The sequence below is a fragment of the Zootoca vivipara genome, chromosome 15 (genome assembly GCF_965207765.1).
Source record: "Zootoca vivipara chromosome 15, rZooViv2.hap1.1, whole genome shotgun sequence".
NCBI lineage: Eukaryota > Metazoa > Chordata > Lepidosauria > Squamata > Lacertidae > Zootoca > Zootoca vivipara.
Genome location: NC_142598.1, coordinates 7249982 through 7265789, shown reverse-complemented (window position 1 = coordinate 7265789; position 15808 = coordinate 7249982). Strand labels below are relative to the sequence as shown.

Genomic DNA, 15808 nt, shown 5'->3' with positions numbered 1-15808 from the left:
AAACATTAGGAAGAACTTTCTGGCGGTAAACATTAGGAAGAACTTTCTGGCGGTAAGAGCTGTTTGACAGTGGAACAGACTCTCACAAGATCTTCACTGGAGGTTTTTAAGCAGAGGTTGGATGGCCATCTGTCAAGGATGATTGGCAGAGGGTTGGACTAGATGGCTCTCAGGGTCCCTTCCAGCTCTACAAGTGTACGATTCTATCATTTACGGAGGTAGAAATTGTGGGTCCAAAAAGTCATCCATGTAAAGATGCAGTAGTGCATCCCTAACATTTCTATACAGAACAATTCTTGAATCAACAAGGGATTTGACACAACTTCTCTTGGCATTCTAAAAAAATTGTGAGGGGTTTTTTTGTTTTTGTTTAAAAGCAGATTAGGAGGCATTTCCACCTCCTGGGTACACACTTCATTGGAAGCCTGTTTCAAAATCTGGTAACTGATGAATCACCGTCAAGCTGGGAGGAGGTGCAAAGTCACTTTCCACAGGTGCACCATCTGATATCACATGTTGTTTTTAAAAATGACATTAATCATCCATTGCCATTTTGAACAAGTTTTGGGTACTCTGGCAAACCCAAGTTCAACAAAATCATCATATCTGAATGATATGCACATGCGAGCCGTTTCCTTTTAATCTTTCTAACACAAGAGTGGGTGGCCGACTATCATTTTCTAAAAGCTACATGTGTGTACGTATTTTTGAGAAACTGACAAGCAGCTAAATAAATGCCCTAAAGGTAAAGGTAAAGGGACCCCTGACCATTAGGTCCAGTCGTGACCAAACTCTGGGGTTGCGCGCTCATCTCGCATTATTGGCTGAGGGAGCCGGCGTATAGTTTCCAGGTCATGTGGCCAGCATGACAAAGCCGCTTCTGGCAAACCAGAGCAGCACATGGAAACGCCGTTTACCTTCCCGCTATAGCGGTTCCTATTTATCTACTTGCATTTTGATGTGCTTTCGAACTGCTAGGTTGGCAGGAGCTGGGACCAAGCAACGGGAGCTCACCCCGTCACAGGGATTCGAACCGCCGACCTTCTGATTGGCAAGCCCTAGGCTCAGTGGTTTAACCCACAGAGCCACCTGGGTCCCCACACATAAATGCCCTAGCACAGTTCAAATATGGCATATCTATAGCATGGTAATCCTAATTAATTGGTTGGCATCCATCTGTCTCAGGAGACATTGGAAGAAGAGTGCGCCTTCAGGGGTGAAGTCAACCCACTTGGAGAGTCACAGCACCTGCTGTGGCTGTACAGGCAGAAACAAGGCCTCTTCAAAACCTAATAGTGACCAAGGAAAATGAATGCAGAAAGGGACAGGGCTCAGTTTCCCAATTCCCCGCCCCCTCTCTTTTTTTTATCGAACATAACAACATTGCCATTTCTTACAAAGATATATAACCACAAGAATGGGGGTGGGGGTGGGTAGCATAAGGAGCCCTTCAGCAAGTTAACACAACACTCAGTCTTTGCAATATTTATTTTAGGGAACTACTCCTACATAGTCAGGCTCGCTGCACCTGCCTTTCGTTTTCTTTTTAACACAGCAACCTCTAAATACATGCCAATGAAACAAGTCTCAGATCCAAAACCATTAGTTCCCAAAGCATGTGCCACTGTGTACCAATTGCCACTGAGGGAACTGCTTTGGACTGTGAAAAAGAGCATTACGTAAGGGGGCTCTGGTGGTGAGCTCCAATCACCCACCCACCCAAGAGGCTGCCTGTTGTGTCTCGCCTTGCTTTAGGGATATAATGGGAATGAATAATTTCACCACGCTGGGCCCACCTCTTTCTAATCAAGCTGCAGCAGGGAGCAGGTTATTTATTCTGTTGCATCAAGTACAAATGGAAATAATTCTACAGTGGTACCTCGACTTACGAATGCTTCGACTTCTGAAGGTTTCGACTTACGACGTCGACAACCCCGGAAGTCTTTTTGCCCCCACGCGCGTTCTGCGCATGCGCAGAACGGGTGCTTCGACATCCGAAGACCTCGACTAACGACGAGCGCCGCGGAACAGATCGTCTTCGTAAGCCGAGGTACCACTGAAGTTATATATCTAGGCCAGGGCTGGCCCACCCAGAAAGCATGCTGAGGCGGCTGCCTCAGGTGGCAGGTCTCCAGCTGTCTCCAGCTGTTATACTGAAGGGAGCTGCGGTCCAGAACAGCTGGAGGGCACCAGGTTGGAAGAGGCTGGGCTCGTCACACAGGAAATCCCCTTACACCAGGCCAGACTATTGGTCCATCTAGCCCAGGGGTCAGCAGACTTTTTCAGCAGGGGGCCCAATCCACTGTCCCTCAGACTTTGTGGGGGGCCGGACCCAGAAATGCATTTTAAATAAAAGCACACATTCTACTCATGTAAAAACATGATTCCCGGAACATCCGTGGGCCGGATTTAGAAGGCGATTGGGCCACATCCGGCCCCTGGGCCTTAGTTTGCTCACCATACCCATGATCTAGCCAAGTGTTTTTTCCACTTTGGCAAGCAGCAGCAGACGTCCTTCCCATTACAGTCATACCTTGGGTTAAGTATGCTTCAGGTTGAGTAGTTTCAATTTAAGTACTCTGCGGACCCGTCTGGAACGGATTAATCCACTTTCCATTACTTCCAATGGGAAAGTTTGCTTCAGGTTAAGTACGGACATCCAGAACCAATTAAGTATTTAACCTGAGGTACCACTGTACACCTATCTGACCATTTTAAGTGGAGGTGCCAGGGACTGAAGCTGGGCCTTTCTGCATCCAAGACATATGTCCAACCACTGTGCTTGCTGCCTTCCCCATTAGGTGCAGCAGAACTAGCTCACAGAGGCTGCCCGCTACCTCTCTAAAGGAGTCACTATGTTGGGCTTGCCTCACTCCAGCCAGGGAGAAGCCTTCTTTGATGGCAACGCATTCTTATTCTCTCTTAAAGTAAATCCTTTCCAGTTTAAAATGTGCTTCTAAGGGCCCCTCCAGAGTCCAGACATCTTTTGTAATGTTCATTCATGCTTGGTGCTCATGATGCTGTTGTGGCCGTCATATGCGATGCCACTGTTTTGCCCCTGTGAATTTTTAGAGTGGCCATACTGCTTCAATTCCACTTATCCTGCAACTTCCTGCTGAAATCCCATAACTTTTCCTACCACAAATGTTTGGGGTGGGGAACCACTATGGCCACTCCAGACAGCAATAATGTGATAGCACTGGGGAAGCATGGCAGAAAAACTAATAAAGCAGAATAACCCCACTACTAATTATGGTATCTAGGCGACATGTTGCAGAATACACCTCCAATAAAACAGCCATTTGGTGGGGCCCTGGTTTTCATTCAGGGGGATGCTTAGAAAACATCTCTCACACCACGGCAGGTAGCTGGGTCTCTAGACTCAGTGGAAAAATCTGTTTCCAGGATGACATAGTAAACACTTGGGGGTCACAGGGGCAGGGGAAGGTGCCTGAAGAGTTGTACTGACACAAAGCACATGCCACAGGCGGCAGAGAGAAGAACTGCCTCCAGCACATTTCAACTTCCAAAATAGAGGGATATCCAGGATATCGCTGGGCTGTGGCCAAATGTTTGGGTGTGTTGGGCTTTTTATTATTATTATTAGATGGCTCTGCTGTCTTCATGAAGGATTTTCAATACAGTGGTGCCTCGCTAGACGAATTTAATTCGTTCCACAGGTCTTTTCTTATAACGAAAAATTCGTCTAGCGAATCCCATAGGAATGCATTGGAAATTTTTTTGCCCATAGGAACGCATTAATTGAATTTCAATGCATTCCTATGGGAAACCGTGATTCGCTAGATGAATTTTTCATAAAACGAATTCGTCTAGCGAGGCAACCTCCGCTCGAAAAATCCTTTCATTAAGCAGGGCATTCGTTAAGTGAGGCACCACTGTAACCCCCACAATGATACTGGGACATGGAAAGTGCAATAGAGCGGTACCTTGGGTTACAAACGCTTCAGGTTACAAACCCCGCTAATCCAGAAATAGTACCTCAGGTTAAGAACTTTGCTTCAAGATGAGAACAGAAATCGTGCGGCAGCGCAGCGGCAGCGGGAAGCCCCATTAGCTAAAGTGATGCTTCAGGTTAAGAACAGTTTCAGGTTAAGAACGGACCTCCAGAACAAATTAAGTTCTTAACCAGAGGTACCACTGTATATCAGCCTGCTCCCCACCCCTGCCTCCTCTTGCATCTTGGGAGACATTACAACTAAGAGCCCAGGAGGGGGGACACACAAACCCACCAGAATGGTAGCGGGACGATTTATGTATCTTTCAGCAAATCTCTGCAACCAAGGCCCCCTCCCATATAACACTGTTGAGAGTCATTTATTCCCCTGCCTTGTAGTGTGATGTCATACTTCTGGGGTAGTCTGCATGAATTAAGCAACCCCGTGGATCTTGCTCACATAAACAGCAGTTTCCCCTCTTGGCACTGCATCCACAAAAACCGAACCCCATTGCGTTTGACCCCTCTCGCGTGTCAAATATTTCCCCACCTGTGCTCCCTCTCAAGCCATACCCTCCAACTCCCGGTAAGAAAAACCCGGGATCAGCAGCAGCGCGGCACCGGAAGTCGATTCTACGCATGTCTGGACACTGCCCGATTTCCGGTGCCCAGACATGGGCAGAGCAGCACCCAAAATCAGTTCTGTGCATGTCCAGACATGTGCAGAAGGAGCCTCCCTGGCAGGTAGGAAATCCGGGGGAATTACGGGATTTTTCTCTATTCGGGATAACAGCGGGAAACGGGTTTAAATACGGGGGTTTCCCGCGAAAAAAGGGAGACGGCAGCTATGCCTCAAGCACATGCTGTGGTGCCATTACCAGCAGACTTCATGGCAGAGGTGCATTCCTTCAGCTCAGCTGAGTGAGCAGGAGGAGCCCCCAAGCACAGCACATGAGGACCCCAAATGCACACAGCAAGGGGCGCTTTCTAAGGAAATCCCTCTCAGCAGTACAGCACATGTTGTTTTAAGCTGCTGGGTCACCCATCTGCTAAGAAGCAATGAAAAAGAAAATCCCACCACCCCATTATGATCAGAATATTATCTGACTACCACAGCATCGTGAGGAAGGGCAGTGGGGTGGAAAGCAGAGGGAGAAGGAGGGACCACTGAAAACAAAGACAGTTGTCAGGAGTGGGTGCCAGGAGCAGGTGAGCAATAACTCACACAGCTTCAGTGATGTTAACTTTTTATTCAAAGAAACTAGACAGCCCAGGAGGCCAGGCCTGGAGAGCACAGCAACTCTTCCAGGTAAAACTTGCCCCTATGAGGCAGTTGTGAGGACTAAAGGTCCTTGCCTTCTCATAGCTGCCTAAGCTTCCTCCTTCCCATGCAATCTGAGACTCCATCGTATTACCTGTCTTTGCTCCACCCTCTTCATACCTCTTCTGGTTCTGGGAGACCAGAAACCCCCCCCCTGACTTCTTCAGCAGCCTGCTTCATCTCTTCCTCTTGGCCCCTCTCCTCTCCAGCCTCTCTGGTCTGGTTTCTGGTCTGCTGTCTGTCTGCCACAGCCTCTTCCTGCTCACTGAACCTTGTTGCCCCTTCAGTTTCTGACACCTCCCTCTCTTCTCCCTCTGGCCACTCATTGTCATCCAACCACCAATCCCCGGGGGGTTTCATTGGGGGTTCCCCAGCTGGTGCCTCCCATCAACCCTCTGGATCCAGCCAGTCCATGAAAACAGTGACTAGCTAAGAGAGAAAAAGTCGCCAGTGACTCAGATATGGAACAAGTGCCCCCCGCTAGGCAGAAAGAGGGGTGTTTGTGTACCAAATGGTCTTCGAGAGAAGGCCTGCTCACTGCCAGAGCCATGCTGAGGGACATCAGAGCAGCACAACCACTCTTGTGGTAACCTCTCGCTGCTTTCACATGGCGATGCTCTCAGGAACCCAATTACACATGAGCGCTAGCAGCTTCTCTCTGCAGGCACCCTAATCTCACCCCACCCATAACGCACGAGGGAGGCTCTCTGAACACAGGGACAGCACTGCTCCATTTCCATGTTCCCTCTGCCAGTCCTAAACTACCCTCAGAACTGTGAACATGCAGAAGGTTGCCTCTAAGATCAGTGAAAGAAAAGGCAGGCACAGTTGAAATGTGTCTGGTGGAACAGCAAGTGCCGGGTCTGCAGAACTGGGGGTGCTCTTCAGTTGAGCTCAAAGCTCTTCTTAACTACAGAGTTGTGGCAACATGATATGGCTAAAACTGGATGGAGTTAGGATTGTGGCATGTATATTTCATTAACCTCTCCCCATCATAATAAAGACAGACCATACCTGCTGGTTCAAACCAGAGGAGGGCAGCTGCAGGAGAAAGATCTTTTTCAACAGTGGCTCAATTATGAAATGCTTTCTCCAGAAGGGCCTGCCTGGCACAAACACTGTCATATTTTTGGTGCCAGGCTGGGACTTATATTTACTCCAATGCATTTGGCTGTGGAGATTTTCCTCTTCTGGCGGGCTGGGCTTTCTTGGGTGTTGTTGTTTTAATGATGAGTCATAGTGTTGTGTTGTGCAACTGTTTTACCGTAGCTTTTGGCTGTTTAGTATGACTGCCTTTACTCTATTTGAATTTTGACTGTGTGTGTTCTGTATATTTTTGCTGTATTAATAGAAGTTGCCTTGAAACCCTTGTGGAATAAAGCAGGGGTCAGCAAACTTCTTCAGCTGGGGACCGGTCCACTGTCCCTCAGACCTTGTGTGGGGCCGGACTATATTTTGAAGGGGGAAAAAATGAACAAATTCCTATGCCCCACAAATAACCCAGAGATGCATTTTAAATAAAAGCACACATTCTACTCATGTAAAAACACCAGGCAGGCCCCACAAATAACCCAGAGATGCATTTTAAATAAAAGCACACATTCTAATCATGTAAAAACACCAGGCAGGCCCCACAAATAACCCAGAGATGCATTTTAAATAAAAGCACACATTCTACTCATGTAAAAACACCAGGCAGGCCCCACAAATAACCCAGAGATGCATTTTAAATAAAAGGACACATTCTACTCATGTAAAAACATCTGGCAGGCCCCACAAATAACCCAGAGATGCATTTTAAATAAAAGGACACATTCTAATCATGTAAAAACATGCTGATTCCCGGACCATCCGCAGGCCGGATTTAGAAGGCGATTGGGCCACATCCAGCCCCCGGGCCTTAGATTGGGGACCCCTGGTATAAAGCATTGTTGGCACCATTCTGTCTCGAGACAATGGAGTGCGCCTCCAGGGGTGAAGCCAAACCACTGTGTTTAGCAGGCCAAAGTCACCTCCCTGGGGCACAAGTCTAGGCAGTATGTATGGCAGTCCTGGGCTGCCAAGAAGACAAGATGCCCCTCTCAGCCTCACCGATGTGGTCCAAAGGAAAGCACGGCAATATGTTTAGCACCAGCTTGGCTGCAGCTGTTGCCAGAAGGAGGCATACAAGAGGCCACCCAACCATCTTAGGGAATCCACTTTGAATTGTGTAGGGTTTACTCCTGAGCCTTTTATTCTTCCGAAGGCAGCAAAGTTTAGAATCAGAGTTTTCCTTCTCCTGGATGAGCTACCTGCGTGGGCTGACAAGCCCCATATGCCCCTCAATTCCCTCCATAGCATGTGCAGAAACTGCCTTCTTGACTATTGCACCCAAGGGCGTAACATGGAGAGGCCCAGGGGGCCCATGGAAAGGGCGTGAGGGGGTGCAACCAGGCGCTCCCACAACATGCCCCCTCATTCGCCAAGCCACACCTGGGCTGGGCCTTCAGGGCTTGGGCAGTGGTGGCACCTCCTCCCCCTCATGGCCAGCAAAGGGATGCCTGCACACCTCACCCCTGGGCTGGCCGAGAGGAACTGAGTGGGAGAGCACTGCTGCCACCCACCAAGAAGAAGAAGCAAGAGGCTCTTGCAGCCTCCTCCTCCTTTGCAAAGGGGGGTGCCACAGGCTGCCGAGTGGCCAACCAGGCATGAAGAAGCATTGGCATCTTGTCACTAGTCTGACTCTCCTACGACTCGGTTTCGGGTGCTGCATTCTCCTTCTACATTCTGGTAGAGTGTCTTCCTGGAAGTGTGTCAGCTGTTGGCAACAGTCCCAAAGGAGTCAGTCAGAGGGAGTTCTCCCACTCTGCTGCAACCCCCAGCCAGCCACGTTCCCAAACTTCCTCCCACCACAACTCCAGATTTAGGGTGGTGCAGGCAGTTCCACCGCACAAGGTGCTGATGTGAGAGGATCCAAAAATGAGAAGATCCAATATTGAGAAGATCCATTTGGGCGGGTGCCAAATTTTGGCATAACACAGGGTGCCATATTCCAAAATATTACTAAAACCTGCCCCGTCCACCTTGTGTGTGTGTGTCACACAAATTGGGGAATGTGAATGGTCTGAAAGCAAAACAATACTTAAAGGTAAAGGTAAAGGGACCCCTGACCATTAGGTCCAGTCGTGACCGACTCTGGGGTTGCGCGCTCATCTCGCATTATTGGTCGAGGGAGCCGGCGTATAGCTTCCAGGTCATGTGGCCAGCATGACAAAGCCACTTCTAGAACCAGAGCAGCACATGGAAACGCTGTTTACCTTCCCGCTGTAGCAGTTCCTATTTATCTACTTGCACTTTTACGTGCTTTCGAACTGCTAGGTTGGCAGGAGCTGGGACCAAGCAACGGGAGCTCACCCCGTCACAGGGATTCGAACCGCCGACCTTCTGATCAGCAAGCCCTAGGCTCAGTGGTTTAACCACAGCGCCACCTGGGTCCTATAAAACCTGTGTCAAATAGACATCCTTGAAGGTGAGCCAGTCAATGCAATGCTAGGGTGCTGTAGCTGTTACTCGCAAACTAGGACTGGGGGAGAGCTGGGTTCACATCCCCACTCAGCCATGGACCTTCCTGGGTAGTCTTGGGAAGGTCACTCCCTCTCCCTCTCCTAACTCGGAGGGTTATTGTGAGGAAAAAGTAGGAAGAACCATGACTTTCGGGTTTGGTGGGCGGCATACCTGCCAAGTTGCTGTCAGAGAAATAAGGGACCGGGTGGAAATAGCAGACCGGAAGTAGCGCTGCCGCCATTTTGGAACTGGGTGGAGCATGCTCAGAAGTGACTTTTGATGCTGCTTTGCCCAGTTCCAAAATGGCCGCCGTGCCAGAAGTCGCACTGCAGCCATTTTGGAACTGGGCAAAGCAGCATCAAAAGTCGCTTCTGAGCATGCTTCGCCCAGTTCCAAAATGGCCGCCGCGCCAGAATAAACCGGGAAAAAACAAAAAATCCGTTTTTTCAGCTAGGAACGGCTGGGAAAACGGGGATTTCCCAGGGGAAACGGGAGACTTGGCAGCTATGGTGGGTGGGTGTCAGTAAACGAGGGGAATTAAGACTAAGACAGCTGATGGGGGTGTTTGTGTAATCTCACTGTATACAAATTGTACAAGTGACAATAAAGTATTTCAAATTTCCAATGACTACCACCTGGGTGCCTTGGAAGATCAGCAAGATAAAAAAATGTTTTGCATGCATCAGCTTTGCATGTGCTCACCCCCCACAACTTGAGTATTGTGTTTGGATCGTGGGCACCCTATCTGGCCTGGCCTGTCGCTCCAAGAGATTTAATGCAGCAAACTTAGATATCAATAAGAAGTCCTCAGTTCAAATTTCACCTGTGCTATCAACACACTAGATGGCCTTCAGCAAGTCACACTAATATTGTTTGTTTGTTTGGTTGGTTGGTTTAGAAGAGGGCTGCTTAAAGCTAGTAATATTGGGCCTACCTCAACCTCATTATTGTAAGAGTTACTGTGTGCAAAGTGTCTAAAACGCTCCAGCAGCGACATATCACGTTAAAATATTATGATAAAGAATTACTAGTTTTATAATTGCTACATGAAAATGGTTGCAAGTCATGAAGACTGTGGCTAAATTCAAGTTACATTTATAAGCATGTAAGGCATACTATTTATATCTGCAGCTCCACAAATAATATCGAAGCCACAGTATAATTAAGGCGTAGGGGTGATATTTTCTTTGTAGCATCGTGAAAACAGTAGGCAAAAAACCCCCCACGTCAGTCAATACACTTCTTCCACACTTGATCAAATGGTACAGGTCCCATCATTTCTTTTACCAGCTCCCATCATTTCTGGACAGGAATAGCCTTATGTCTGTGACTCATGCACTGGCAACCTCAAAACTGGATTGCTGAAATGTGCTCTGTTGTGGGGCTGCCTTTGGGGCTGATCTGGAACCTGACAAATGTGGTGCCTCGGCTACCCAATGGATTACATTATTGTAGAGATATTATTAGGTAAAGGTAAAGGTACCCCTGACCATCAGGTCCAGTCGTGTCCGACTCTGGGGTTGCGGCGCTCATCTCGCTCTATAGGCCGAGCGAGCTGGCGTTTGTCCGCAGACAGCTTCCGGGTCATGTGGCCAGCATGACAAAGCTGCTTCTGGCGAACCAGAGCAGCGCACGGAAACACCGTTTACCTTCCCGCCGGAGAGGTCCCTATTTATCTACTTGCATTTTGACGTGCTTTTGAACTGCTAGGTTGGCAGGAGCTGGGACCAAGCAACGGGAGCTCACCCCGTCACAGGGATTCGAACCGCCGACCTTTTGATCAGCAAGCCCTAGACTCTGTGGTTTAACCCACAGTGCCACCTGGGTCCCAGATATTATTACCTCCCTCCTAAAGGAGCTGAATTGGCTGATCATTAGCTATCAGGCTAGGTTTAACTTCCTGGTTCTGGCTAACCAAGCCCCAAACAGCTTGGAACCAGATCGATAAGATTGCCTCCTCCCATACTGCCCTGTCTGATCAGCTGAAGCCTCTTGGTTGCAGAACATTGTGAAGAAGTGCATTTGGGGGTGATCAGGAACAGGGCCTTCTCTTGGTGGCATGTCCAGCTGGACACCAACACTGATGGTGTTTGGGCGCCTTCTGAAGATGCATTTGTGACCCTAAGAACTTTGCTGGTGTCTAGTTCAGGGGCGTAGCCAGGATGAAAATCAGGGGGGGCAAGGGGCGGGGCCAAGGGGCGGGGCCAAGGGGCGGGGGCGGGGCCACATCGGAGCAGCCCGAAATCGGGCTGCTCCGACTCCCTCCTCCCCCTCCGCGATAGGAAGGGACGAGGGGGAGCCAGGATCAGCCCGAAATCGGGCTGCTCCGACTCCCTCCTCCCCCTCCACGATCGGAAGGGACGAGGGGGAGCCAGGATCAGCCCGAAATCGGGCTGCTCCGACTTCCTCCTCCCCCTCCGCGATAGGAAGGGACGAGGGGGAGCCAGGATCAGCCCGAAATCGGGCTGCTCCGACTCCCTCCTCCCCCTCCACGATCGGAAGGGACAAGGGGGAGCCAGGATCAGCCCGAAATCGGGCTGCTCCGATCCCCTCCTCCCCCTCTGCAATTGCTGGGGCAGGTGGAGGGAAAGCCCCAGAGCCGCGCAAAGCGGTTGCCTGGCTTTCCCTCCGCCCGCCCCACAGCCAGCCGGCTAGAAGGGACGTCTCCCTTCTCCCTTGCTGGCTGTGGGGCGGAGGGAGGGAAAGCCAGCCAAACGCTTTGCGCGGCTCTGGTGCTTTCCCGCCGCCCGCCCCACAGCCAGCCAGGGAGAAGGGAGACGGCACCGGGCGGGCAGTGGGGCAGGCTGGCCAGTAGCCCTGCTTCTAGGGGGGGGCAATTGCCCCCTCCTGCCCCCCCTGCCTACGCCCATGGTCTAGTTCCAGAGGTGGTTTTGTGCTGATTTGCCCTGAATAACTGCTGTGTTTTCTTTTTGAAGATTTTAACTGTTTAATGTTGTAACCTGTTTGATGGATCATTGTATTTTTCCTGCTGTGTAGTATACATTCAAGCCCAAAGTATTATAAGTACCACTGGTAAAAGAAGGATGAGGAAGTGCTTAAACCTATCGCCTGGACAAATAAATACTCTAAACGATGGTTGGCTTACATGTGCAGAAGCACAAACCATAGTCTGGATTTTGAACTCTGATTAGTGCAGACCATGGTTAGGCATGATGTCGGAAGAGATATAGCAAAATATGTCTAGTGGACGTCACTGAAAGATGGCACTTAGTCTCTAACAGTGCAGATTCCAGGACTGAGACTATCTGGAAACAACACTTTCAGACCTGGGAACCCTATGGCTTAGTCCTGGGAATCTGTAGCTTTATGTCGAATGAAATTCTCTCTCTTCACATGGTCAGAAGCACTTTCATCACTTCTCACTTCATATGCTTCAGGATAGCCTGGGCATTGCATAAAGACACCGCAGATGGGCCTACATAAATTAATTAAACCCTACTCCAAGATTATATGAGTGATGGTGACTTTCTCTTCTCCATCAAGGAGACTGGAGAATGAGGGAGGGGAGGTTATGGATCGCTGCATTATTAATTGAAAGTAGTAATTGTCATCATCATCATCATAATTATTAGATTATCCACCCTTCACCGGAAACCCCCAGTATGGATCACCGTAAAATAAAATACAGAATAAAAACATTTCAAAACAAAATACAATCGCAAATAGAACTATGGAACTAGCTGTCCATATCCAGTCAACGTTTTGCTATTTCATATGGCTCTTAGCTTCCAATGTCTACCAATTCTTAAACTGTGAAATAAAGAGAAACAGATTTTCCCATTCATCACATTTATATCCTAGCTTTCCTCCAAGGAGCCAAAGATCCATTTTATCATCAAAAGAATCCTGTAAATTGGATTACACCAATGATGGCTGATGCTGTGGTCCAAAACACCTGGAGAGCACAAAGTTGGAAAAGTCTGCACTACACTTTCTGCATCCTTCCAGGGACCCACTGCAAATGCAGCTCGGGAAATGGTTCATTTGGTTTCTTGGGAACAGACTGCTTACATGAAATGATGGGCTCTGAAAAAGTTTTGTTTCCATTTTTAGAATGCCTCGCTTTCACTAAGCACGTGGTCCAGCCACGGGACTTCTGCTGTTTCACTTTTCCCTTGCACATGAGCTGAGCATCCCCGTGCCTTTTTCTCTCTTGTGAATACCGGCATGTATCCTTCCTTCCTGCCCAGGATAGTATGCAGATGAATGGACTGCTACTCTCTGGGAACCTAGCATACAGGGCCGGCTCTAGGAAGCGACGCAGAAACCATGCTGCGCCCTGCGAGGGCGGGGGCGCCGGAGCTATCTCCGCCCCTCAGCGCCAAGGCGGCCGACCTGCTCGAGACTGCCCTGCTAGCCTCCATAATTCCAAACAATTTGTTTATGTTGTATACCATAAACTCTTTTCAAGCTCTGTGAAATAAGAGGGACAAGGCTAAACAACTGTTAAAGCTAAGTATTTTAAAAACATTTTAAAACAGAGTCCATGGGACTCTGGGTGGGGGGTGCCCCATTCTGTGTCCATCATATCCATACTACTCCAGTCGTTGAATCTCATTCATGTCACAGTCCTAATTCTTCTGTGCACACAATGTGTGTTATCAGCACACAATGCTTCACAGAGCCTTTGTGGACCTTCTGGAGTAGCCAAGCAAAATCAGTAATGTCAAAAGTGTGATGGGTTGGCCTCCAGGGGTTTTCCCTAAAAAGCTTTAGCAACTGGATGTTTCCGTTGCAGTCTTTTGCTGTTCAACATTTCCTAACAACCAAAGTGAGAAAGTGGGAATGAAATGTAGCAATATAAAACACCTTGGCTTTGGAATGTTTTCACAATCAAAGGCTCACCCAGCACCCACTCCAAGTCGTTCTCGATACAGGTACTTTTAAAATCCCCCCCACCGCCCCCTCATCCTTTTTAGCTTTTGTCAATTGCTCTATTCCATTTGGGTACGTCATGCTCAAGCTGTAGTTTACTCTACATATTAAGGTTTATAAAATAATAATGCTTGCAAAGCTGCCCTGATAATGTACTTAAAGCGTAGCACAGAAATCTAAACAAGTTATTTAAGTAAATACAGTAAATGTAATAATTCTACCCCTTTTTATCCTTGCTTCCCCCATTTCTCCCTTGCCAGTGCCCTGTATTTAGAGTGGAACTTCCTCGGGGCAGGGACTGCTGCTTGTCATTTTTGCATGCTGCCAAACCAAACACTACATAAACGGACTCTAGCCTGACCCCACTGGGAAATTCTTATATTCTTAGGACTGAGGTATTTCGGAAAGCCAGTATCCAGACGGAGGGAAAGAGCCTCGGTCTCTTCAGTCTGGCTTTGCCCCAACGGATGGAGCAGGAGGGAAGGAGGCGGAAAAAGGAACCTTCTCCCAGATCTCATTTTCAGCAAAGCCAAATGATCCGCAAGTGCCGCTGATCTTTCCCTGGCGCTGCTCAGGGACTCGCGTGACCCCACAGCCCAACCGGGGCAGGCGGCCCTCGGCTTCCCCGCTGGTCTTCGGCCATTCCGTCCCCCTTCCCACTCCTCCCCCTGCGACACCAGAAGATTTGCTCGGGTCTGGCGTGCAGGGAGCGCGGCCACCTCCGGCGGCGCCCCCCTGGAATCAAAGGAAAGAGCCGCTCGGTTGGCACCGAGCACACCTGCGCCCTGCAGGAAGAAAAGAGCCCGGGCTGGGCTTCTGCTCGGAGGCTGCCCCGGGATGGCGGAGGAGAGAGCGGCGGCCGGGCGGCCGGCCTCCCTGCGTCTGCGGAGAGGGCGCGCGGATTGCGCGCCGCATCCCCGGCACAGCTGCAGGCTTGGCCAGGGCGGCGCGGGGTTCGCTTTTGGGAGGAGGGAGAAGGGACCCGCCGAGCGCCCTTTACCTGGAGCCGCCTCCGGCGAATGATCCCGGAGTCGTCCATCGCTGGCCGGCCCGAAGAGCTCGCCCCATGGGCGCCGCGCGCCTAGTGCCAGCCGAGTCGAGCCGAGCGCGCCTCCCGCGCCGCCTTCCAGGCCGCGGCTGCGCTGCGCTGGGCCGGCCGCAGAGGCTGGCGTTCAGGGCGGGGCTGCCCAGGTGGGCTCTGCGCGGATGGGGCGCCTCGCCCGCCCCCCGACTGCGGCACAACCCCGGCCTCTCGGCGGGCCTGGCGGGCGCCTCGCCTCGGACGCTCGGCCCGGGGGGCGCCGGGCGGGTCCTCTCTCTGCGCCGGGGTAACGCCGCGCCCCTCGGGCTCGCCGGCAGCATGCGCGCCCGAGGCTGCCGGAGCGGGAGCAGCGGCAATAGGAGGCGGCGAGGGCGGCGGCCGCCCCTCCCCGACTCCCGCTTCTGTGCGCCGCGGGCGGGGCCGACGCGCGCTCCGGCTGCCACCAAGCCCGACCTGGCGGGGGCAGCGAGAGGATGCGGCGCCCCCTCGCCGGCCAAGTCCAGCCTCCTTAACCCTTTCCCCTCGGCCGGCTTGGCGATCACACGACGCTGCGCCGCGCCTGCTCCAATGCTGAGGGTGGGGGGCGCAGCTGCAGAGCGCCGGGCTTTGACGCACTCCCCCGCCCTCGGGCAAAAGACCCTCACTGAGAGCTAGACGCTTGCCATCTCTCCTGCTGCGGCGCGCGGAGTGGAGGCAGCCCTTAAAAAGGAGCCACTCCACGCGCTATCTACATTCCACGCGTCAGTGGCACGTCTTGCCTCAGGCGCCAAAATGTCTTGGTCGGCTTCATAAGAGCCTACTCCAAGGGGCCGCGGGGGCTTCGACCCCCACAATAACATGTTTGAGGGGGCCGGATTCCTGCAGTTTTGATGTTCATTCCCATTCAAATGGTGTGTGCGTGCTGCATCATGCGATCAATTATGTGGGTCAAAAAGAATAAAAAAAGGAGGACCCCTGAATGGTTAAGCCCAGTTAATGGGGTACAGTGCTCATCTCGCTTTCAGGCGGAAGGAGCCGGCGTTTGTCTGCAGACAGCTTTCCGGGTCATGTG

The 15808-nt window shown here is 50.8% G+C and overlaps 1 protein-coding gene across 1 annotated transcript in view; it reads right to left on the bottom strand.

Moving 5' to 3' along the window:
• MAST1 (microtubule associated serine/threonine kinase 1) overlaps positions 1-15187 on the bottom strand; it is a 97895-nt gene extending 82708 nt beyond the window's left edge. Inside the window, exon 1 of the mRNA XM_035140889.3 lies at positions 14716-15187. Within this exon, the coding sequence (XP_034996780.3) occupies positions 14716-14754 (39 nt within the window). The 5' untranslated portion in view covers positions 14755-15187. The remainder of the gene's footprint in view (positions 1-14715) is intronic.
• Positions 15188-15808: the final 621 nt, after the last annotated feature.